Source organism: Bombina bombina, chromosome 2 (assembly GCF_027579735.1).
Source record: "Bombina bombina isolate aBomBom1 chromosome 2, aBomBom1.pri, whole genome shotgun sequence".
Lineage (NCBI taxonomy): Eukaryota > Metazoa > Chordata > Amphibia > Anura > Bombinatoridae > Bombina > Bombina bombina.
Window position 1 is genome coordinate 204,691,305 of NC_069500.1, and position 25,714 is coordinate 204,717,018.

Here is a 25,714-nt window from a genome sequence, read left to right on the forward strand (position 1 = left end):
CCTAAGGTTGTGTCCCTAAATAATTTTAAGTATGGAAACTGTGGTCACTTCTTTGTGTCTTATTCCTAAGAATTCTTCCTTCTCAATATGGATGTGTTTAGAGCCTTGACGTATTATATCAATGTTTCCAAGGATTCCAGACAAACTTTGAGTTTGTTCACTTTTTGTTTCTAAATGAATTAAGAAAGCTTCTGCTGTGTGTTTTTAACAGAATACTCACAAATACTATGCGTACAATAGTAATAGAGTCAGCAAAGAATAAACATCAGGTTATGATACAAGGGTAGCATATACGATAAATGAAGAGAATTGTTCCAGGGGTGTAACTAATAACCAACATATGCACACTTAATAAAGTTATAACAAGAAGATGAGATTATGAGTTTGGTCCCTTGTAGTTTTACCTGAATAAAAACATTTAAAAGAAGGGAACATTTTTCCTATATATGTCAAATTTTGGGTAGTAGTAGTAGGGGAGTAGATTAGGGATCTAGATTGCCATTTCCAACTGCCTCCATTTTTAACAGAACATAAAAATAGGGTGGAGGATCTACTTTCATACATAGTGTGCCTTCCTTTAAATGGGGGGGGGGGGGTGAAAGGTTTATCAAAAAAGCCAAAATATATATCTAGGTTTAGCTTTTCATAAAACCTTTTTTCTTTATATGTTTATTATGAATTGAATGTGTAAATATTAATAGTCAAAATTAACCTCACAGGCTGCCTGTTCGTCTGTTGGTCATAAAACAATATGTGATTCGCCAACAAAGCCAGAGGACATTCCAGAAGAAGCATTGTGTGTACAAGTGCCTTCACCTGAATCCACAGGTGCCTTTAAAGTGTCTTCTTCATCGGATTATACAATGTTGTGTGGAATTGAAAAGAGTGTCAGTAGAGATCTTAATCTCATTCCAAATGATGACAAAGGTCTGCCACCTCTATTACTGGCACCCGGGGCTAGCGGTGGTTAGTATATATTGCTTTCAAAAATTCATCTTATGAATTCATTTTATTTTACTTCTAACTTTTAAATGTAGGTGCAGTTACATTTAATTTGTATGCATTTGACTCTGCATAAATATTAATATATATTTATAGATTCTGTTTATAAACATTTCTCTTCCTTCCTCTCTTCATGAGTAGCTCACATTGAAGCTCAGAATATTTCAGTAAATTTGTAATACTTAAAGTTAGAAAACCTGCAAGAAATGTTTGTGATATGTTACATGAAATTATCTTCAACTATAACGGTTTCAAAATAATATTATAATCTGAAATTGATAAATGTTTTGTGCTTACAGTAAGCAGTTTCCCCCCCCCTTTAGTTACAAGGTAGCCCTCAGTTTATGCCGGGGTTAGGTTCCAGAAGGAATGGTTGTAAATTGAAACGGTTGTAAATTGAAACCCAGTTTATAATGTGAGGGAGTTGGGTTCCAGGCCCCTCTCAAAATTGCCATAAGTAACACCTAATACATTATTTTTGAAGCTTTGAAATGAAGACTTTAAATGCTAAACAGCACTATAAACCTAATAAAATAATCACACAACACAGAATATATAATTAAACTAAGTTAAATGAACAAAAACATTTGCTAAACAGCATTATAAACCTAATAAAATAATCACACAACACAGACTTTACTTGCATTTTTCTGCAAACAGTTCTTTCTATGCATTCCAATCTGGACTGATTTATAGACAGGAAGATCTTGTTCCTTTGCAAGATGCTCGATAGCTCAGGTCTGGTTAAACTGTTTAATTTCAGCTTGCTTGGCTTGCATATCTTTGCTGCAACACTAGCGGACAACTCCACCTACTGGCTATTTTAATCAATGCACTGCTTCTCAATGCTTTTCAATAGCAGTCACATGACTGATAAAAATGGTTGTTATTCTGAAACGGCGCAAATTGAACCGTTGTAAACCGAGGGCCACCTGTATAGTGTTTAATAATGAGCTCCCTAAGTTTTATAGTTACCATTGTTTTGCTCATTATATTATTACATAGGGTAAATGTATCTTTCTGCAAAATTCAAAAAGGGGAAAAACTAACTGAAAAAGTAAACTCTGTTTCAGATGCTTTGGTAGAAGATTCTCCCACAGATACAGAGGTGATACTGCTTTTGAATGAAGAAGGACCTAACCCATTGACATTTATAATAAATGCTAACCTGCTTGTGAATATCATGATCGTAACTTGTAAGTAAGATGGAAAGAATACATAGTAATATCAAAGTAAATAAGGTGACCTGCTATCTGATAGCAGCAATTGTTTGGTTACAATGCATACTGTAGAGTGTTTTTGGCATTTAAGACTTGTTACTTTTAACTTTAAAATGACCAATTAAATGCCAGTCATATTAAGAAATGTGAACTGATACTTTTCTGTAGGTTTATTAATACCTGAAATAACATTTTTCAAAACTAGCAAATAATACCTAGAGAATACAGTATTTGGTATTAGTATATCTGAGTTATAATTTAGGATGGTTTTTTCTATGTCAAATTATTATAATAATAATAATAATAATTAGGGTTGCACCGATACCATTTTTTTAAGACCGAGTACAAGTACCGATACTTGTTTTCAAATACTCGCCGATACCAGTTACCGATACTTTTTTTTTTTTAATGTCATGTGACAGTTAACCAAGCACAATACAGACTAATTTTTTTAAGATTCCTTCTTTATAATTATGAAGGACTGTAACTTAGAAGACATTATGAAATAATAAAACAGTTTTATTTGTCATAAAGTTCACAGAACATGTTTATAAATAAAAATATTACTATAAAATATATTAATAATAACAACAAATAACAAATATAAAATCACAACCAACCAAAAGTGCAATACAGTAAAAAATAGAACAGTGCACTGTTTAATCATGGGGAACAACACTATGGGCTAAATTACATTTGACTGGTAAGCTTTACCAATGCTCTCATTACATGTCCTACTCCATTAAAGTCTATGGAGTTGGAAATGTGAACAAAGCATTGATAAAGCTTACCAATCAAATGTAATCTAAATCTAGTCCTATAATTGCAGGATGAGTGTTCATTGGAATTAACTTAATTTTTGCTATGAGTACTCTTCCTGCAATTATATAAGCTAACCTATGGATGTTCCTCAGAGTACAGTATGTTTTGAACATCATTGTGCAAGATGAGAACTAGCATTAAAAAAGCAATTTAGCAATTAGAATAATTTTTCAAAAGTTAGTGGCAAGTTCTTTTTAAGGAACAGAACAGAAGCCTCTCTGCATGTTCAGCTATAAGTCTGTTTCTCCAACATAGGTGTGTCCGGTCCACGGCGTCATCCTTACTTGTGGGATATTCTCTTCCCCAACAGGAAATGGCAAAGAGCCCAGCAAAGCTGGTCACATGATCCCTCCTAGGCTCCGCCTACCTCAGTCATTCTCTTTGCCGTTGTACAGGCAACATCTCCACGGAGATGGCTTAGAGTTTTTTAGTGTTTAACTGTAGTTTTTATTATTCAATCAAGAGTTTGTTATTTTAAAATAGTGCTGGTATGTACTATTTACTCAGAAACAGAAAAGAGATGAAGATTTCTGTTTGTATGAGGAAAATGATTTTAGCAACCGTTACTAAAATCCATGGCTGTTCCACACAGGACTGTTGAGAGGAATTAACTTCAGTTGGGGGAACAGTGAGCAGTCTCTTGCTGCTTGAGGTATGACACATTCTAACAAGACGATGTAATGCTGGAAGCTGTCATTTTCCCTATGGGATCCGGTAAGCCATGTTTATTAAGATAGTAAATAAGGGCTTCACAAGGGCTTATTAAGACTGTAGACTTTTTCTGGGCTAAATCGATTCATTATTAACACATATTTAGCCTTGAGGAATCATTTAATCTGGGTATTTTGATAAGATTATATCGGCAGGCACTTTTTTAGACACCTTATTCTTTAGGGGCTTTCCCAAATCATAGGCAGAGCCTCATTTTCTCGCCAGTGTTGCGCACTTGTTTTTGAGAGGCATGACATGCAGTCGCATGTGTGAGGAGCTCTGATACATAGAAAAGACTTTCTGAAGGCGTCATTTGGTATCGTATTCCCCTTTGGGCTTGGTTGGGTCTCAGCAAAGCAGATACCAGGGACTGTAAAGGGGTTAAAGTTAAAAACGGCTCCGGTTCCGTTATTTTAAGGGTTAAAGCTTCCAAATTTGGTGTGCAATACTTTTAAGGCTTTAAGACACTGTGGTGAAATTTTGGTGAATTTTGAACAATTCCTTCATATTTTTTCGCAATTGCAGTAATAAAGTGTGTTCAGTTTAAAATTTAAAGTGACAGTAACGGTTTTATTTTAAAACGTTTTTTGTACTTTGTTATCAAGTTTATGCCTGTTTAACATGTCTGAACTACCAGATAGACTGTGTTCTGAATGTGGGGAAGCCAGAGTTCCTTCTCATTTAAATAAATGTGATTTATGTGACAATGACAATGATGCCCAAGATGATTCCTCAAGTGAGGGGAGTAAGCATGGTACTGCATCATTCCCTCCTTCGTCTACACGAGTCTTGCCCACTCAGGAGGCCCCTAGTACATCTAACGCGCCAATACTCCTTACTATGCAACAATTAACGGCTGTAATGGATAATTCTGTCAAAAACATTTTAGCCAAAATGCACACTTATCAGCGTAAGCGCGACTGCTCTGTTTTAGATACTGAAGAGCATGACGACGCTGATAATAATGGTTCTGAAGGGCCCCTAAACCAGTCTGATGGGGCCAGGGAGGTTTTGTCTGAGGGAGAAATTACAGATTCAGGGAACATTTCTCAACAAGCTGAACCTGATGTGATTACGTTTAAATTTAAGTTGGAACATCTCCGCGCTCTGCTTAAGGAGGTATTATCCACTCTGGATGATTGTGACAATTTGGTCATCCCAGAGAAGCTATGTAAAATGGACAAGTTCCTAGAGGTCCCGGGGCTCCCAGAAGCTTTTCCTATACCCAAGCGGGTGGCGGACATTGTAAATAAAGAATGGGAAAGGCCCGGTATTCCTTTCGTCCCTCCCCCCATATTTAAAAAATTGTTTCCTATGGTCGACCCCAGAAAGGACTTATGGCAGACAGTCCCCAAGGTCGAGGGAGCGGTTTCCACTTTAAACAAACGCACCACTATACCCATAGAAGATAGTTGTGCTTTCAAAGATCCTATGGATAAAAAATTAGAAGGTTTACTTAAAAAGATGTTTGTTCAGCAGGGTTACCTTCTACAACCAATTTCATGCATTGTCCCTGTCGCTACAGCCGCATGTTTCTGGTTCGATGAGCTGGTAAAGGCGGTCGATAGTGATTCTCCTCCTTATGAGGAGATTATGGACAGAATCAATGCTCTCAAATTGGCTAATTCTTTCACCCTAGACGCCACTTTGCAATTGACTAGGTTAGCGGCTAAGAATTCTGGGTTTGCTATTGTGGTGCGCAGAGAGCTTTGGTTGAAATCTTGGTCAGCTGATGCGTCTTCCAAGAACAAGCTACTTAACATTCCTTTCAAGGGGAAAACGCTGTTTGGCCCTGACTTGAAAGAGATTATCTCTGATATCACTGGGGGTAAGGGCCATGCCCTTCCTCAGGATCGGCCTTTCAAGGCCAAAAATAAACCTAATTTTCGTCCCTTTCGTAGAAACGGACCAGCCCAAAGTGCTACGTCCTCTAAGCAAGAGGGTAATACTTCTCAAGCCAAGCAAGCTTGGAGACCAATGCAAGGCTGGAACAAGGGAAAGCAGGCCAAGAAACCTGCCACTGCTACCAAGACAGCATGAAAGGTTGGCCCCCGATCCGGGACCGGATCTGGTGGGGGGCAGACTCTCTCTCTTCGCTCAGGCTTGGGCGAGAGATGTTCTGGATCCTTGGACACTAGAAATAGTCTCCCAAGGTTATCTTCTGGAATTCAAGGGGCTTCCCCCAAGGGGGAGGTTCCACAGGTCTCAGTTGTCTTCAGACCACATAAAAAGACAGGCATTCTTACATTGTGTAGAAGACCTGTTAACAATGGGAGTGATTCATCCTGTTCCATTAGGAGAACAAGGGATGGGGTTCTACTCCAATCTGTTCATAGTTCCCAAAAAAGAGGGAACGTTCAGACCAATCTTAGATCTCAAGATCTTAAACAAGTTTCTCAAGGTTCCATCGTTCAAGATGGAAACCATTCGAACAATTCTTCCTTCCATCCAGGAAGGTCAATTCATGACCACGGTGGATTTAAAGGATGCGTATCTACATATTCCTATCCACAAGGAACATCATCGGTTCCTAAGGTTCGCATTCCTGGACAAGCATTACCAGTTCGTGGCGCTTCCTTTCGGATTAGCCACTGCTCCAAGGATTTTCACAAAGGTACTAGGGTCCCTTCTAGCTGTGCTAAGACCAAGGGGCATTGCTGTAGTACCTTACTTGGACGACATTCTGATTCAAGCGTCGTCCCTTCCTCAAGCAAAGGCTCACACGGACATCGTCCTGGCCTTTCTCAGATCTCACGGATGGAAAGTGAACGTGGAAAAGAGTTCTCTATCTCCGTCGACAAGGGTTCCCTTCTTGGGAACAATAATAGACTCCTTAGAAATGAGGATTTTTCTGACAGAGGCCAGAAAAACAAGACTTCTAGACTCTTGTCGGATACTTCATTCCGTTCATCTTCTTCCATAGCGCAGTGCATGGAAGTGATAGGTTTGATGGTAGCGGCAATGGACATAGTTCCTTTTGCGCGCATTCATCTAAGACCATTACAACTGTGCATGCTCAGTCAGTGGAATGGGGACTATACAGACTTGTCTCCGAGGATACAAGTAAATCAGAGGACCAGAGACTCATTCCGTTGGTGGCTGTCCCTGGACAACCTGTCACAAGGGATGACCTTCCGCAGACCTGAGTGGGTCATTGTCACGACCGACGCCAGTCTGATGGGCTGGGGCGCGGTCTGGGGATCCCTGAAAGCTCAGGGTCTTTGGTCTCGGGAAGAATCTCTTCTACCGATAAATATTCTGGAACTGAGAGCGATATTCAATGCTCTCAAGGCTTGGCCTCAGCTAGCGAGGGCCAAGTTCATACGGTTTCAATCAGACAACATGACAACTGTTGCGTACATCAACCATCAGGGGGGAACAAGGAGTTCCCTGGCGATGGAAGAAGTGACCAAAATCATTCAATGGGCGGAGTCTCACTCCTGCCACCTGTCTGCAATCCACATCCCAGGAGTGGAAAATTGGGAAGCGGATTTTCTGAGTCGTCAGACATTGCATCCGGGGGAGTGGGAACTCCATCCGGAATTCTTTGTCCAAATCACTCAACTGTGGGGCATTCCAGACATGGATCTGATGGCCTCTCGTCAGAACTTCAAAGTTCCTTGCTACGGGTCCAGATCCAGGGATCCCAAGGCGGCTCTAGTGGATGCACTAGTGGCACCTTGGACCTTCAAACTAGCTTATGTATTCCCGCCGTTTCCTCTCATCCCCAGGCTGGTAGCCAGGATCAATCAGGAGAGGGCGTCGGTGATCTTGATAGCTCCTGCGTGGCCACGCAGGACTTGGTATGCAGATCTGGTGAATATGTCATCGGCTCCACCATGGAAGCTACCTTTGAGACGAGACCTTCTTGTTCAAGGTCCGTTCGAACATCCGAATCTGGTCTCACTCCAGCTGACTGCTTGGAGATTGAACGCTTGATCTTATCGAAGCGAGGGTTCTCAGATTCTGTTATCGATACTCTTGTTCAGGCCAGAAAGCCTGTAACTAGAAAGATTTACCACAAAATTTGGAAAAAATATATCTGTTGGTGTGAATCTAAAGGATTCCCTTGGGACAAGGTTAAGATTCCTAAGATTCTATCCTTCCTTCAAGAAGGATTGGAAAAAGGATTATCTGCAAGTTCCCTGAAGGGACAGATTTCTGCCTTGTCTGTGTTACTTCACAAAAAGCCGGCAGCTGTGCCAGATGTTCAAGCCTTTGTTCAGGCTCTGGTTAGAATCAAGCCTGTTTACAAACCTTTGACTCCTCCTTGGAGTCTCAACTTAGTTCTTTCAGTTCTTCAGGGGGTTCCGTTTGAACCCTTACATTCCGTTGATATTAAGTTATTATCTTGGAAAGTTTTGTTTTTGGTTGCAATTTCTTCTGCTAGAAGAGTTTCAGAATTATCTGCTCTGCAGTGTTCTCCTCCTTATCTGGTGTTCCATGCAGATAAGGTGGTTTTACGTACTAAACCTGGTTTTCTTCCAAAAGTTGTTTCTAACAAAAACATTAACCAGGAGATTATCGTACCTTCTCTGTGCCCGAAACAAAAAGCAACTTCTACCTCTCTCTCTTTTTGGATTAAAAGCATCATCAGATTGGCTTACGAGACTGCCGGACGGCAGCCTCCCGAAAGAATCACAGCTCATTCCACTAGGGCTGTGGCTTCCACATGGGCCTTCAAGAACGAGGCTTCTGTTGATCAGATATGTAGGGCAGCGACTTGGTCTTCACTGCACACTTTTACCAAATTTTACAAGTTTGATACTTTTGCTTCTTCTGAGGCTATTTTTGGGAGAAAGGTTTTGCAAGCCGTGGTGCCTTCCATCTAGGTGACCTGATTTGCTCCCTCCCATCATCCGTGTCCTAAAGCTTTGGTATTGGTTCCCACAAGTAAGGATGACGCCGTGGACCGGACACACCTATGTTGGAGAAAACAGAATTTATGTTTACCTGATAAATTACTTTCTCCAACGGTGTGTCCGGTCCACGGCCCGCCCTGGTTTTTTAATCAGGTCTGATAATTTATTTTCTTTAACTACAGTCACCACGGTATCATATGGTTTCTCCTATGCAAATATTCCTCCTTAACGTCGGTCGAATGACTGGGGTAGGCGGAGCCTAGGAGGGATCATGTGACCAACTTTGCTGGGCTCTTTGCCATTTCCTGTTGGGGAAGAGAATATCCCACAAGTAAGGATGACGCCGTGGACCGGACACACCGTTGGAGAAAGTAATTTATCAGGTAAACATAAATTCTGTTTTTTGCTATCAGTAAGGAGGTTTGACTCTAAGTTGAACAGTCTTTCACTTTCCACAAGCATGGGGCAGAAAGATAGGTTTGGACCATTTTAGCCAGAGCTGGAAATCTCAGTTTATTAACTGACCAGTACTTCAGGGGTTTGTCTGAACGGGGTACAGTGATCTCTCCTACAATAATACAAATAACAGCAATTTGTATTGGCAGAACAGTAGTAAACAATTTTTAGTTTAGTCTCCACTTCAGCTTAAAATGAAATGGGAACATGCAGTTTGAAAAAACGCCTCAAGATAGCATATGGGTAGGAAGTGGAGGTAGCGGTTTAAGTATTGGTGCATTTGCACGAGTACAAGTACTCATGCAAATACTTGGTATCGGTACCGATACCGATACTAGTATCGGTATCGGTGCAACCCTAATAATAATAATTTGCGATTTATATTGCGCTTTTCTCCCTGTGAGACTCAAAGCACTTTATAAATATACCAACATAAGACATAAAAGTTAGGAGTTTCTGAAGGTCAGATAAGCGGACTAAATGGAAGTCTGTAAGGACGGTGCCTCTCTGATTGCGCACTGTAAAGATTTCCAGAAAGTAGGGGCAGCGTGACCGAATGCTCTGGAGCCTGAGTTTGTCCTTATTCTTGTCACTGAGAGGAGGGATGTGTTGGCTTACCTAAGTGAACGGGATGGGATGTAGGGTGTCAGGAGCTCTTTCAGGTATTGTGGGCCTTGGTTGTTTAAGGCTTTGAAGGTCAGCAGGCCAATTTTAAAATATATTCGCCATTTAATTGGAAGCCAATGCAGGGAGTGGAGAACAGGTGTTATGTGGCAGGAGCGAGTTTGATTGGTCAATAGTCTGGCTGCTGCGTTTTGTACTGTCTGAAGGCGATGGAGTTCTTTTTTTGGGAGGCCCAAGTAAAGTGCATTGCAGTAATCTAGCCTAGAGGATACAAATATATGGATTAATGTTTGCATATCATCCGGTGGAATTAAGTGTTGTATCCTGGCTATGTTTTTCAGATGAAAGTAGGCAGATTTTATTACGGATTTTTTTTTTTTTTTTTAATGATTCACATAGAGAATATAATTTCTTTCATGTAATTAGCAAGAGTCCATGAGCTAGTGACGTATGGGATATACATTCCTACCAGGAGGGGAAAAGTTTCCCAAACCTCAAAATGCCTACAAATACACCCCTCACCACACCCACAAATCAGTTTTACAAACTTTGCCTCCTATGGAGGTGGTGAAGTAAGTTTGTTTTAGATTCTACGTTGATATGCGCTCCGCAGCAGGTTGGAGCCCGGTTTTCCTCTCAGCGTGCAGTGAATGTCAGAGGGATGTGAGGAGAGTATTGCCTATTTGAATTCAATGATCTCCTTCTACGGGGTCTATTTCATATGTTCTCTGTTATCTGTCGTAGAGATTCATCTCTTACCTCCCTTTTCAGATCGACGATATACTCTTATATATATACCATTACCTCTGCTGATTTTCATTTCAGTACTGGTTTGGCTTTCTACAACATGTAGATGAGTGTCCTGGGGTAAGTAAGTCTTATTTCTTCTGTTAAGTGTGATCAGTCCACGGGTCATCATTACTTGTGGGATATTAACTGCTCCCCTACAGGAAGTGCAAGAGGATTCACCCAGCAGAGTTGCTATATAGCTCCTCCCCTCTACGTCACCCCCAGTCATTCTCTTGCACCCAACGACTAGATAGGATGTGTGAGAGGACTATGGTGATATATTTAGTTTTTATATCTTCAATCAAAAGTTTGTTATTTTATAATAGCACCGGAGTGTGTTATTCCTTCTCTGGTAGAATTTGAAGAAGAATCTACCTGAGTTTTTCTATGATTTTAGCCGGAGTAGTTAAGATCATATTGCTGTTTCTCGGCCATCTGAGGAGAGGTAAACTTCAGATCAGGGGACAGCAGGCAGATTAATCTGCAAAGAGGTATGTAGCAGTTTATTATTTTCTGACATGGAATTGATGAGAAAATCCTGCCATACCGTTATAATGTAAACTCAGCCTTGAATGCAGTAGATGTAGCTGATATCAGGCTGTCATGTATGTATATTTTACACTTCAGTTTTCTGGGAAATGGTACTTCTCTGGCTTTTAAACTGTATACATAGACTTAACCTATTTTGCAGGGACTTGCAATAGGTTTTAAATGACAATTAATTATTGAGGTAAAACGTTTTTTTGCTGGCATGTAAAAACGTTTTTTCTCTGAGGTACTGGGTGAAAAAATGTTTTGGGCACTTTTTTTCCACTTGGCAATAGTTTTGATTTAAATTAGAGCAGTTCACTGATCCCTCTCACTGTTATGTGTGTGGGGGAGGGGCCATTTTGGTGCTTTCACTATGCATCAGAAAAACTCAGAGGTTCATTTTCTTCCTGCATGATCCGGTTCATCTCTACAGAGTTCAGGGATCTCAAGAGTCTTTTTTGAGGGAAGTAATCATTACAGCAGAGCTGTGCTGATTGTATTGACTGTTATATAAAAAACGTTTATTTGTGTATTTTTTTCTGCTGCCTGGGTTAGTTATCATTTGCTGAGGGGAACAATCCTTTGCTAAAACTGTATATTCTGACAAAGATTGATGCTATAACTTAATTATTTTATCTGTTATAATATTTTCTGTGCTTCTTAAAGGCACAGTTCGTTTTCATATTATTTGTAAATTACTTTGAAAAGTATTTCCAAGTTGCTGTTTATTTGCTAGTGTGTTAAACATGTCTGATTCAGAGGAATATCTCTGTGCTATATGTGTTAATGCCAAAGTGGAGCCCAATAGAAATTTATGTACTAAATGTATTGATGCTACTTTAAAAAATAGTCAATCTGTACAAATTGAACATATTTCACCAAACAACGAGGGGAGAGTTATGCCGACTAACTCGCCTCACGTGTCAGTACCTGCATCTCCCGCTCAGGAGGTGCGTGATATTGTAGCGCCGAGTGCATCTGGGCGGCCATTACAAATCACATTACAAGATATGGCTACTGTTATGACTGAAGTTTTGGCTAAACTACCAGAACTAAGAGGTAAACGTGATCACTCTGGGATGAGAACAGAGTGCGCTGATAATGCAAGGGCCATGTCTGATACTGCGTCACAGTTTGCAGAACGTGAAGACGGAGAGCTTCATTCTGTGGGTGACGGTTCTGATCCAAATAAACTGGACTCAGACATTTCAAATTTTAAATTTAAGCTTGAGAACCTCCGTGTGTTACTAGGGGAGGTATTAGCGGCTCTGAATGATTGTAACACAGTTGCAATCCCAGAAAAAATGTGTAGGTTGGATAAATATTTTGCGGTACCGACGAGTACTGACGTTTTTCCTATACCTAAGAGACTTACTGACATTGTTACTAAGGAGTGGGATAGACCCGGTGTGCCTTTCTCACCCCCTCCTATATTCAGAAAAATGTTTCCAATAGACGCCGCCACACGGGACTTATGGCAAATGGTCCCTAAGGTGGAGGGAGCAGTTTCTACTTTAGCTAAGCGTACCACTATCCCAGTGGAGGATAGCTGTGCTTTTTCAGATCCAATGGATAAAAAATTAGAGGGTTACCTTAAGAAAATGTTTGTTCAACAAGGGTTTAAATACCTCTTGCATGTATTGCGCCTGTCACGGCTGCAGCAGCATTTTGCTTTGAGTCTCTGGAAGAGACACTTCAATCATCCACACTAGATGACATCACACACAAACTTAAATTCCTTAAGTTAGCTAATTCATTTATTTCAGATGCCGTAGTACATTTAACTAAACTTGCGGCTAAAAATTCAGGATTCGCCATTCAGGCACGCAGAGCTCTGTGGCTAAAATCCTGGTCAGCTGATGTTACGTCTAAATCTAAATTGCTTAATATTCCTTTCAAAGGGCAGACCTTATTCGGGCCCGGCTTGAAAGAGATTATTGATGACATTACAGGAGGTAAAGGTCATGCCCTGCCTCAGGACAAGGCCAAAGCCAAGGCTAGACAGTCCAATTTTCGTTCCTTTCGTAATTTCAAAGCAGGAGCAGCATCAACTTCCTCTGCACCAAAACAGGAAGGAACTGTTGCTCGCTACAGACAAGGCTGGAAACCTAACCAGTCCTGGAACAGGGGCAAACAGGCCAGAAAACCTGCTGCTGCCCCTAAGACAGCATGAATTGAGGGCCCCCGATCCGGGACCGGATCTAGTGGGGGGCAGACTTTCCCTCTTCGCCCAGGCTTGGGCAAGAGATGTTCAGGATCCCTGGGCGTTAGAGATCATATCTCAGGGATACCTTCTGGACTTCAAATCCTCTCCCCCAAGAGGGAGATTTCATCTGTCAAGGTTGTCAACAAACCTAACAAAGAAGGAAGCGTTTCTACGCTGCGTACAAGATCTTTTATTAATGGGAGTGATCCATCCAGTTCCGCGGTTGGAACAAGGACAAGGGTTTTACTCAAATCTGTTTGTAGTTCCCAAAAAGAGGGAACCTTCAGGCCAATCTTGGATTTAAAGATCCTAAACAAATTCCTAAGAGTTCCATCGTTCAAGATGGAAACTATTCGAACAATTTTGCCCATGATCCAAGAGGGTCAGTACTTGACCACAGTGGATTTAAAGGATGCTTACCTTCACATACCGATTCACAGAAGTCATTACCGGTATCTAAGGTTTGCCTTTTTAGACAGGCATTACCAGTTTGTAGCTCTTCCATTCGGACTGGCTACGGCTCCAAGAATCTTCACAAAGGTTCTGGGCACTCTTCTGGCGGTACTAAGACCGCGAGGAATTTCAGTAGCTCCGTACTTAGACGACATACTGATACAAGCTTCAAGCTTTCAAACTGCCAAATCTCATACAGAGATAGTACTGGCATTTCTAAGGTCGCATGGATGGAAAGTGAACGAAGAGAAAAGTTCTCTCTTTCCACTCACAAGAGTTCCCTTCCTTGGGACTCTGATAGATTCTGTAGAAATGAAGATTTACCTGACAGAGGACAGGTTAACAAAACTTCAAAATGCATGCCGTGTCCTTCATTCCATTCAAGAGACCAGAAATTCTCTTCTATGGTGGCTTTATCGGCCACATCTGTCCAGGGGAATGCCATTCAGCAGGTCAGACTGGTCAATTGTAACAATAGACGCCAGCCTACTAGGTTGGGGCGCTGTCTGGAATTCTCTGAAGGCTCAGGGACTATGGAATCAGGAGGAGAGTCTTCTTCCAATAAACATTCTGGAATTGAGAGCAGTCCTCAATGCTCTTCTGGCTTGGCCCCAGTTAGCAACTCGGGGGTTCATCAGGTTCCAGTCGGACAACATCACGACTGTAGCTTATATCAACCATCAGGGAGGGACAAGAAGCTCCCTAGCAATGATGGAAGTATCGAAGATAATTCGCTGGGCAGAGTCTCACTCTTGCCACCTGTCTGCAATCCGCATCCCGGGAGTGGAGAACTGGGAGGCGGATTTCTTAAGTCGTCAGACTTTTCATCCGGGGGAGTGGGAACTTCATCCAGAGGTCTTTGCCCAAATACTTCCACGTTGGGGCAAACCAGAGATAGATCTCATGGCGTCTCGACAGAACGCCAAGCTTCCGCGCTACGGGTCCAGATCCAGGGATCCGGGAGCGGTCCTGATAGATGCCTTGACAGCACCATGGACCTTCAGGATGGCTTATGTGTTTCCACCTTTCCCGATGCTTCCTCGATTGATTGCCAGAATCAAACAGGAGAAAGCATCAGTGATTCTAATAGCGCCTGCATGGCCACGCAGGACTTGGTATACAGATCTGGTGGACATGTCATTCTGTCCACCTTGGTCGTTACCTCTGAAACAGGACCTTCTGATTCAGGGTCCTTTCAAACATCAAAATCTAACTTCTCTGAAGCTGACTGCTTGGAAATTGAACGCTTGATCTTATCAAAGCGTGGTTTTTCTGAGTCAGTTATTGATACCTTAATACAGGCTAGGAAGCCTGTCACCAGAAAGATTTACCATAAAATATGGCGTAAATACCTATATTGGTGCGAATCCAAAGGTTACTCTTGGAGTAAGGTTAGGATTCCTAGGATATTATCTTTTCTACAAGAAGGTTTAGAAAAGGGGTTATCCGCTAGTTCCTTAAAGGGACAGATCTCAGCTCTGTCCATTCTGTTACACAAGCGTCTGTCAGAAGTTCCAGACGTTCAGGCTTTTTGTCAGGCTTTGGCCAGGATTAAACCTGTGTTTAAAGCTGTGGCTCCACCATGGAGTTTAAACCTTGTTCTTAACGTTTTACAGGGTGTTCCGTTTGAACCCCTTCATTCCATTGATATAAAGTTGTTATCTTGGAAAGTTCTATTTTTAATGGCTATTTCCTCGGCTCGAAGAGTCTCTGAGTTATCAGCCTTACATTGTGATTCTCCTTATTTGATTTTTCACTCGGATAAGGTAGTTCTGCGTACTAAGCCTGGGTTCTTACCTAAGGTAGTCACTAACAGGAATATAAATCAGGAGATTGTTGTTCCATCCTTGTGCCCAAATCCTTCTTCGAGGAAGGAACGTCTTTTGCACAATCTGGATGTAGTTCGTGCCCTTAAATTTTATTTACAGGCAACTGAAGATTTTCGACAAACGTCTTCCCTGTTTGTCGTTTACTCTGGTCAGAGGAGAGGTCAAAAAGCTTCTGCTACCTCTCTCTCTTTTTGGCTTCGTAGCATAATTCGTTTAGCTTATGAGACTGCTGGACAGCAGCCTCCTGAAAGAATTACAGCTCATTCCACTAGAGCTGTGGCTTCCACTTGGGCCTTTAAGAATGAGGCCTCTGTTGAACAGATTTGCAAGGCTGCAACTTGGTCTTCGCTTCATACTTTTTCCAAATTTTACAAATTTGACACTTTTGCTTCCTCGGAGGCTATTTTTGGGAGAGGTTCTTCAGGCAGTGGTTCCTTCTGTATAAAGAGCCTGCCTATCCCTCCCGTCATCCGTGTACTTTTGCTTTGGTATTGGTATCCCACAAGTAATGATGACCCGTGGACTGATCACACTTAACAGAAGAAAACATAATTTATGCTTACCTGATAAATTCCTTTCTTCTTTAGTGTGATCAGTCCACGGCCCGCCCTGTTTTTTAAGGCAGGTAAATATTTTTTAAATTATACTCCAGTCACCACTACACCCTTGGCTTCTCCTTTCTCGTTGGTCCTTGGTCGAATGACTGGAGGTGACGTAGAGGGGAGGAGCTATATAGCAACTCTGCTGGGTGAATCCTCTTGCACTTCCTGTAGGGGAGCAGTTAATATCCCACAAGTAATGATGACCCGTGGACTGATCACACTACAGAAGAAAGGAATTTATCAGGTAAGCATAAATTATGTTTTTCTGTGACACTCTAAGCTATGGTTGGGCACTTTTTTATAAAGTTCTAAATATATGTATTCAAACATTTATTTGCCTTGACTCAGGATGTTCAACATTCCTTATTTTCAGACAGTCAGTTTCATATTTGGGATAATGCATTTGAGTAAAACAATTTTTTTCTTACCTTAAAATTTGACTTTTCCCTGTGGGCTGTTAGGCTCGCGGGGGCTGAAAATGCTTCATTTTATTGCGTCATTCTTGGCGCGGACTTTTTTTGCGCAAAATTTTTTTTTCTATTTCCGGCGTCATACGTGTCGCCGGAAGTTGCGTCATTTTTGACGTTCTTTTGCGCCAAAAATGTCGGCGTTCCGGATGTGGCGTCATTTTTGGCACCAAAAGCATTTAGGCACCAAATAATGTGGGCGTCTTATTTGGCGCTAAAAAAATATGGGCGTCACTTTTGTCTCCACATTATTTAAGTCTCATTTTTTATTGCTTCTTGTTGCTAGAAGCTTGTTCACTGGCATTTTTTCCCATTCCTGAAACTGTCATTTAAGGAATTTGATCAATTTTGCTTTATATGTTGTTTTTTCTATTACATATTGCAAGATGTCCCATGTTGAAGCTGAGTCAGAAGATACTTCTGGAAAATCGCTGCCTGGTGCTGGAGCTACCAAAGCTAAGTGTATCTGCTGTAAACTTTTGGTAGCTGTTCCTCCAGCTGTTGTTTGTATTGAATGTCATGACAAACTTGTTAATGCAGATAATATTTCCTTTAGTAAAGTTACATTACCTGTTGCTGTTCCGTCAACATCTAATACTCAGAGTGTTCCTGATAACATAAGAGATTTTGTTTCTAAATCCATTAAGAAGGCTATGTCTGTTATTCCTCCTTCTAGTAAACGTAAAAAGTCTTTTAAAACTTCTCTTTTTTCAGATGAATTTTTAAATGAACATCATCATTCTGATTCTGATAATGGTTCTTCTGGTTCAGAGGATTCTGTCTCAGAGGTTGATGCTGATAAATCTTCATATTTATTTAAAATGGAATTTATTCGTTCTTTACTTAAAGAAGTCCTAATTGCATTAGAAATTGAGGATTCTGGTCCTCTTGATACTAAATCTAAACGTTTAGATAAGGTTTTTAAAATCTCCTGTAGTTATTCCAGAAGTCTATCCTGTTCCTGGTGCTATTTCTCCAACATAGGTGTGTCCGGTCCACGGCGTCATCCTTACTTGTGGGATATTCTCTTCCCCAACAGGAAATGGCAAAGAGCCCAGCAAAGCTGGTCACATGATCCCTCCTAGGCTCCGCCTACCCCAGTCATTCTCTTTGCCGTTGTACAGGCAACATCTCCACGGAGATGGCTTAGAGTTTTTTAGTGTTTAACTGTAGTTTTTCATTATTCAATCAAGAGTTTGTTATTTTCAAATAGTGCTGGTACGTACTATTTACTCAGAAACAGAAAAGAGATGAAGAATTCTGTTTGTATGAGGAAAATGATTTTAGCAACCGTAACTAAAATCCATGGCTGTTCCACACAGGACTGTTGAGAGCAATTAACTTCAGTTGGGGGAACAGTTTGCAGTCCCTTGCTGCTTGAGGTATGACACATTCTAACAAGACGATGTAATGCTGGAAGCTGTCATTTTCCCTATGGGATCCGGTAAGCCATGTTTATTACGATTGTAAATAAGGGCTTCACAAGGGCTTATTTAAACTGTAGACTTTTTCCGGGCTAAATCGATTGATTATTAACACATATTTAGCCTTGAGGAATCATTTTATCTGGGTATTTTGATATAATAATATCGGCAGGCACTGTTTTAGACACCTTATTCTTTAGGGGCTTTCCCAAAGCATAGGCAGAGTCTCATTTTCGCGCCGGTGTTGCGCACTTGTTTTTGAGAGGCATGGCATGCAGTCGCATGTGAGAGGAGCTCTGATACTTATAAAAGACTTCTGAAGGCGTCATTTGGTATCGTATTCCCCTTTGGGTTTGGTTGGGTCTCAGCAAAGCAGATACCAGGGACTGTAAAGGGGTTTAAAGCTTAAAACGGCTCCGGTTCCGTTATTTTAAGGGTTAAAGCTTCCAAAATTGGTGTGCAATATTTTCAAGGCTTTAAGACGCTGTGGTGAAAATTTGGTGAATTTTGAACAATTCCTTCATGTTTTTTCGCAATTGCAGTAATAAAGTGTGTTCAGTTTAAAATTTAAAGTGACAGTAACGGTTTTATTTTAAAACGTTTTTTGTACTTTCTGATCAAGTTTATGCCTGTTTAACATGTCTGAACTACCAGATAGACTGTGTTCTGAATGTGGGGAAGCCAGAATTCCTATTCATTTAAATAAATGTGATTTATGTGATAATGACAATGATGCCCAAGATGATTCCTCAAGTGAGGGGAGTAAGCATGGTACTGCATCATTCCCTCCTTCGTCTACACGAGTCTTGCCCACTCAGGAGGCCCCTAGTACATCTAGCGCGCCAATACTCCTTACTATGCAACAATTAACGGCTGTAATGGATAATTCTGTCAAAAACATTTTAGCCAAAATGAACCCTTGTCAGCGTAAGCGTGGCTGCTCTGTTTTAGTTACTGAAGAGCATGACGACGCTGATATTAATATCTCTGAAGGGCCCCTAACCCAATCTGAGGGGGCCAGGGAGGTTTTGTCTGAGGGAGAAATTACTGATTTAGGGAACATTTCTCAGCAGGCTGAATCTGATGTGATTACATTTAAATTTAAATTGGAACATCTCCGCATTTTGCTTAAGGAGGTATTATCCACTCTGGATGATTGTGAAAATTTAGTCATCCCAGAGAAACTATGTAAAATGGACAAGTTCCTAGAGGTGCCGGGGCTCCCAGAAGCTTTTCCTATACCCAAGCGGGTGGCGGACATTGTTAATAAAGAATGGGAAAGGCCCGGTATTCCTTTCGTCCCTCCCCCCATATTTAAAAAATTGTTTCCTATGGTCGACCCCAGAAAGGACTTATGGCAGTCAGTCCCCAAGGTCGAGGGAGCGGTTTCTACTTTAAACAAACGCACCACTATTCCCATAGAGGATAGTTGTGCTTTCAAAGATCCTATGGATAAAAAATTAGAAGGTTTGCTTAAAAAGATGTTTGTTCAGCAGGGTTACCTTCTACAACCCATTTCATGCATTGTCCCTGTCACTACTGCCGCATATTTCTGGTTTGATGAACTGCTTAAGGTGCTCGATAGTGACTCTCCTCCTTATGAGGAGATTATGGACAGAATCAATGCTCTCAAATTGGCTAATTCTTTCACTCTAGACGCCTCTTTGCAATTGGCTAAGTTAGCGGCTAAGAACTCTGGGTTTGCTATTGTGGCGCGCAGAGCGCTTTGGTTGAAATCTTGGTCGGCTGATGCGTCTTCCAAGAACAAGCTACTAAACATTCCTTTCAAGGGGAAAACGTTGTTTGGTCCTGACTTGAAAGAGATTATCTCTGATATCACTGGGGGTAAGGGCCACGCCCTTCCTCAGGATCGGCCTTTCAAGGCAAAAAATAGACCTAATTTTCGTCCCTTTCGTAAAAACGGACCAGCCCAAGGTGCTACGTCCTCTAAGCAAGAGGGTAATACTGCTCAGGCCAAGCCAGCTTGGAGACCAATGCAAGGCTGGAACAAGGGAAAGCAGGCCAAGAAACCTGCCACTGCTACCAAGACAGCATGAAATATTGGCCCCCGATCCGGGACCGGATCTGGTGGGGGGCAGACTCTCTCTCTTCGCTCAGGCTTGGGCAAGAGATGTTCTGGATCCTTGGGCGCTAGAAATAGTCTCCCAGGGTTATCTTCTGGAATTCAAGGGACTTCCCCCAAGGGGGAGGTTCCACAGGTCGCAGTTGTCTTCAGACCACATAAAAAGACAGGCGTTCTTACATTGTGTAGAAGACCTGTTAAAAATGGGAGTGATTCATCCTGTTCCATTAAGAGAACAAGGGATGGGGTTCTACTCCAATCTGTTCATAGTTCCCAAAAAAGAGGGAACGTTCAGACCAATCCTAGATCTCAAGATCTTAAACAAATTTCTCAAGGTCCCATCGTTCAAGATGGAAACCATTCGAACTATCCTTCCTTCCATCCAGGAAGGTCAATTCATGACCACGGTGGATTTAAAGGATGCGTATCTACATATTCCTATCCACAAGGAACATCATCGGTTCCTAAGGTTTGCATTCCTGGACAAACATTACCAGTTCGTGGCGCTTCCTTTCGGATTAGCCACTGCTCCAAGGATTTTCACAAAGGTACTAGGGTCCCTTCTAGCGGTGCTAAGACCAAGGGGCATTGCAGTAGTACCTTACCTGGACGACATTCTGATTCAAGCGTCGTCCCTTCCTCAAGCAAAGGCTCACACGGACATTGTCCTGGCCTTTCTCAGATCTCACGGCTGGAAAGTGAACGTGGAAAAGAGTTCTCTATCCCCGTCAACAAGGGTTCCCTTCTTGGGAACAATTATAGACTCCTTAGAAATGAGGATCTTTCTAACAGAGGCCAGAAAAACAAAGCTTCTGGACTCTTGTCGGATACTTCATTCCGTTCCTCTTCCTTCCATAGCTCAGTGCATGGAAGTGATCGGGTTGATGGTGGCGGCGATGGACATAGTTCCTTTTGCGCGCATTCATCTAAGACCATTACAACTGTGCATGCTCAGTCAGTGGAATGGGGACTATACAGACTTGTCTCCGAAGATACAAGTAAATCAGAGGACCAGAGACTCACTCCGTTGGTGGCTGTCCCTGGACAATCTGTCTCAAGGGATGATGTTCCACAGACCAGAGTGGGTCATTGTCACGACCGACGCCAGTCTGATAGGCTGGGGCGCGGTCTGGGGATCCCTGAAAGCTCAGGGTCTTTGGTCTCGGGAAGAATCTCTTCTACCGATAAATATTCTGGAACTGAGAGCGATATTCAATGCTCTCCAGGCCTGGCCCCAGCTTGCGAGGACCAGGTTCATACGGTTTCAATCAGACAACATGACGACTGTTGCGTACATCAACCATCAGGGGGGAACAAGGAGTTCCCTAGCGATGGAAGAAGTAACCAAAATTATTCTTTGGGCGGAGTCTCACTCCTGCCACCTGTCTGCTATCCACATCCCAGGAGTGGAAAATTGGGAAGCGGATTTTCTGAGTCGGCAGACATTGCATCCGGGGGAGTGGGAACTCCATCCGGAAATCTTTGCCCAAGTCACTCACCTGTGGGGCATTCCAGACATGGATCTGATGGCCTCTCGTCAGAACTTCAAAGTTCCTTGCTACGGGGCCAGATCCAGGGATCCCAAGGCGGCTCTAGTGGATGCACTAGTAGCACCTTGGACCTTCAAACTAGCTTATGTGTTCCCGCCATTTCCTCTCATCCCCAGGCTGATAGCCAGGATCAAGCAGGAGAGGGCGTCGGTGATCTTGATAGCTCCTGCGTGGCCACGCAGGACTTGGTATGCAGATCTGGTGAATATGTCATCGGCTCCACCTTGGAAGCTACCTTTGAGACGAGACCTTCTTGTTCAGGGTCCGTTCGAACATCCGAATCTGGTTTCACTCCAGCTGACTGCTTGGAGATTGAACGCTTGATTTTATCGAAGCGAGGATTCTCAGATTCTGTTATCGATACTCTTGTTCAGGCCAGAAAGCCTGTGACTAGAAAGATTTACCACAAAATTTGGAAAAAATATATCTGTTGGTGTGAATCTAAAGGATTCCCTTGGGACAAGGTTAAGATTCCTAGGATTCTATCCTTCCTTCAAGAAGGATTGGAAAAAGGATTATCTGCAAGTTCCCTGAAGGGACAGATTTCTGCCTTGTCGGTATTACTTCACAAAAAGCTGGCAGCTGTGCCAGATGTTCAAGCCTTTGTTCAGGCTCTGGTTAGAATCAAGCCTGTTTACAAACCTTTGACTCCTCCTTGGAGTCTCAATTTAGTTCTTTCAGTTCTTCAGGGGGTTCCGTTTGAACCCTTACATTCCGTTGATATTAAGTTATTATCTTGGAAAGTTTTGTTTTTAGTTGCGATTTCTTCTGCTAGAAGAGTCTCAGAATTATCTGCTCTGCAGTGTTCTCCTCCTTATCTGGTGTTCCATGCAGATAAGGTGGTTTTACGTACTAAACCTGGTTTTCTTCCAAAAGTTGTTTCTAACAAAAACATTAACCAGGAGATTATCGTACCTTCTCTGTGTCCAAAACCAGTTTCAAAGAAGGAACGTTTGTTGCACAATTTGGATGTTGTTCGCGCTCTAAAATTCTATTTAGATGCTACAAAGGATTTTAGACAAACATCTTCCTTGTTTGTTGTTTATTCAGGTAAAAGGAGAGGTCAAAAAGCAACTTCTACCTCTCTCTCTTTTTGGATTAAAAGCATCATCAGATTGGCTTACGAGACTGCCGGACGGCAGCCTCCCGAAAGAATCACAGCTCATTCCACTAGGGCTGTGGCTTCCACATGGGCCTTCAAGAACGAGGCTTCTGTTGATCAGATATGTAGGGCAGCGACTTGGTCTTCACTGCACACTTTTACCAAATTTTACAAGTTTGATACTTTTGCTTCTTCTGAGGCTATTTTTGGGAGAAAGGTTTTGCAAGCCGTGGTGCCTTCCATTTAGGTGACCTGATTTGCTCCCTCCCTTCATCCGTGTCCTAAAGCTTTGGTATTGGTTCCCACAAGTAAGGATGACGCCGTGGACCGGACACACCTATGTTGGAGAAAACAGAATTTATGTTTACCTGATAAATTTCTTTCTCCAACGGTGTGTCCGGTCCACGGCCCGCCCTGGTTTTTTTAATCAGGTCTGATATTTTATTTTCTTTAACTACAGTCACCACGGTACCATATGGTTTCTCCTATGCAAATATTCCTCCTTAACGTCGGTCGAATGACTGGGGTAGGCGGAGCCTAGGAGGGATCATGTGACCAGCTTTGCTGGGCTCTTTGCCATTTCCTGTTGGGGAAGAGAATATCCCACAAGTAAGGATGACGCCGTGGACCGGACACACCGTTGGAGAAAGAAATTTATCAGGTAAACATAAATTCTGTTTTCTGAAGTAATTTCCAGGGAATGGAATAATTTGGGTAATTCATTTACTCTTTCTAAACGTTTTAAGCAATTATATCCTGTGTCATCTGACAGATTAGAATTTTGGGACAAAATCCCTAAGGTTGATGGGGCTGTCTCTACTCTTGCTAAGCGTACTACCATTCCTACGGCAGATGGTACTTCCTTTAAGGATCCTTTAGATAGGAAAATTGAATCCTTTCTAAGAAAAGCTTACTTGTGTTCAGGTAATCTTCTTAGACCTGCTATATCTTTGGCGGATGTTGCTGCAGCTTCAACTTTTTGGTCGGAAGCTTTAGCGCAACAAGTAACAGATCATAATTCTCATAGCATTATTATTCTTCTTCAACATGCTAATCATTTTATTTGTGATGCCATCTTTGATATCATTAGAGTTGATGTCAGGTATATGTCTCTAGCTATTTTAGCTAGAAGAGCTTTATGGCTTAAAACTTGGAATGCTGATATGTCTTCTAAGTCTACTCTGCTTTCCCTTTCTTTCCAGGGTAATAAATTATTTGGTTCTCAGTTGGATTCTATTATCTCAACTGTTACTGGAGGGAAAGGAACTTTTTTACCACAGGATAAAAAATCTAAAGGTAAATTTAGGTCTAATAATCGTTTTCGTTCCTTTCGTCACAACAAGGAACAAAAGCCTGATCCTTCATCCTCAGGAGCGGTATCAGTTTGGAAACCATCTCCAGTCTGGAATAAATCCAAGCTTTTTAGAAAATCAAAGCCAGCTCCTAAGTCCACATGAAGGTGCGGCCCTCATTCCAGCTCAGCTGGTAGGGGACAGATTACGTTTTTTCAAAGAAATTTGGATCAATTCCGTTCACAATCTTTGGATTCAGAATATTGTTTCAGAAGGGTACAGAATTGGCTTCAAGGTAAGGCCTCCTGCAAAGAGATTTTTTCTTTCCTGTGTCCCAGTAAATCCAGCGAAGGCTCAAGCATTTCTGAAATGTGTTTCAGATCTAGAGTTGGCTGGAGTAATTATGCCAGTTCCAGTTCTGGAACAGGGGCTGGGGTTTTATTCAAATCTCTTCATTGTACCAAAGAAGGAGAATTCCTTCAGACCAGTTCTGGATCTAAAAATATTGAATCGTTATGTAAGGATACCAACATTCAAAATGGTAACTGTAAGGACTATCCTGCCTTTTGTTCAGCAAGGGCATTATATGTCTACAATAGATTTACAGGATGCATATCTGCATATTCCGGTTCATCCAGATCACTATCAGTTTCTGAGATTCTCGTTTCTAGACTAGCATTACCAGTTTGTGGCTCTGCCGTTTGGCCTAGCAACAGCTCCAAGAATTTTTTCAAAGGTTCTCGGTGCCCTTCTGTCTGTAATCAGAGAACAGGGTATTGTGGTATTTCCTTATTTGGACGATATCTTGGTACTTGCTCAGTCTTCACATTTAGCAGAATCTCATACGAATCGACTTGTGTTGTTTCTTCAAGATCATGGTTGGAGGATCAATTTACTAAAAAGTTCATTGATTCCTCAGACAAGGGTAACCTTTTTGGGTTTCCAGATAGATTCAGTGTCCATGACTCTATCTTTGACAGACAAGAGACGTCTAAAATTGATATCAGCTTGTCGAAACCTTCAGTCACAATCATTCCCTTCGGTAGCCTTATGCATGGAAATTCTAGGTCTTATGACTGCTGCATCGGACGCGATCCCCTTTGCTCGTTTTCACATGCGACCTCTTCAGCTCTTTATGCTGAACCAATGGTGCAGGGATTACACAAAGATATCTCAATTAATATCTTTGAAACCGATTGTATGACACTCTCTGACGTGGTGGACAGATCACCATCGTTTAGTTCAGGGGGCTTCTTTTGTTCTCCCGACCTGGACTGTAATCTCAACAGATGCAAGTCTTACAGGTTGGGGAGCTGTGTGGGGGTCTCTGACGGCACAAGGGGTTTGGGAATCTCAGGAGGTGAGATTACCGATCAATATTTTGGAACTCTGTTCAATTTTCAGAGCTCTTCAGTCTTGGCCTCTTCTAAAGAGAGAGTCGTTCATTTGTTTTCAGACAGACAACTGTGGCATACATCAATCATCAAGGAGGGACTCACAGCCCTCTGGCTATGAAAGAAGTATCTCGAATTCTGGTTTGGGCGGAATCCAGCTCCTGTCTAGTTTCTGCGGTTCATATCCCAGGTATAGACAATTGGGAAGCGGATTATCTCAGTCGCCAAACGTTGCATCCGGGCGAATGGTCTCTTCACCCAGAGGTATTTCTTCAGATTGTCCAAATGTGGGGAC

General features: G+C 42.0%; 1 protein-coding gene across 2 annotated transcripts in view; it reads left to right on the top strand.

Moving 5' to 3' along the window:
* Positions 1 to 25,714, top strand: part of ZFYVE16 (zinc finger FYVE-type containing 16) — a 645,028-nt gene that overhangs the window by 227,360 nt on the left and 391,954 nt on the right. For both annotated transcript variants that reach the window (XM_053701456.1, XM_053701457.1), the window contains 2 exons: positions 720 to 966; positions 2,076 to 2,198. In XM_053701456.1, coding sequence (XP_053557431.1) covers positions 720 to 966; positions 2,076 to 2,198 — 370 coding nt within the window. The remainder of the gene's footprint in view (positions 1 to 719; positions 967 to 2,075; positions 2,199 to 25,714) is intronic.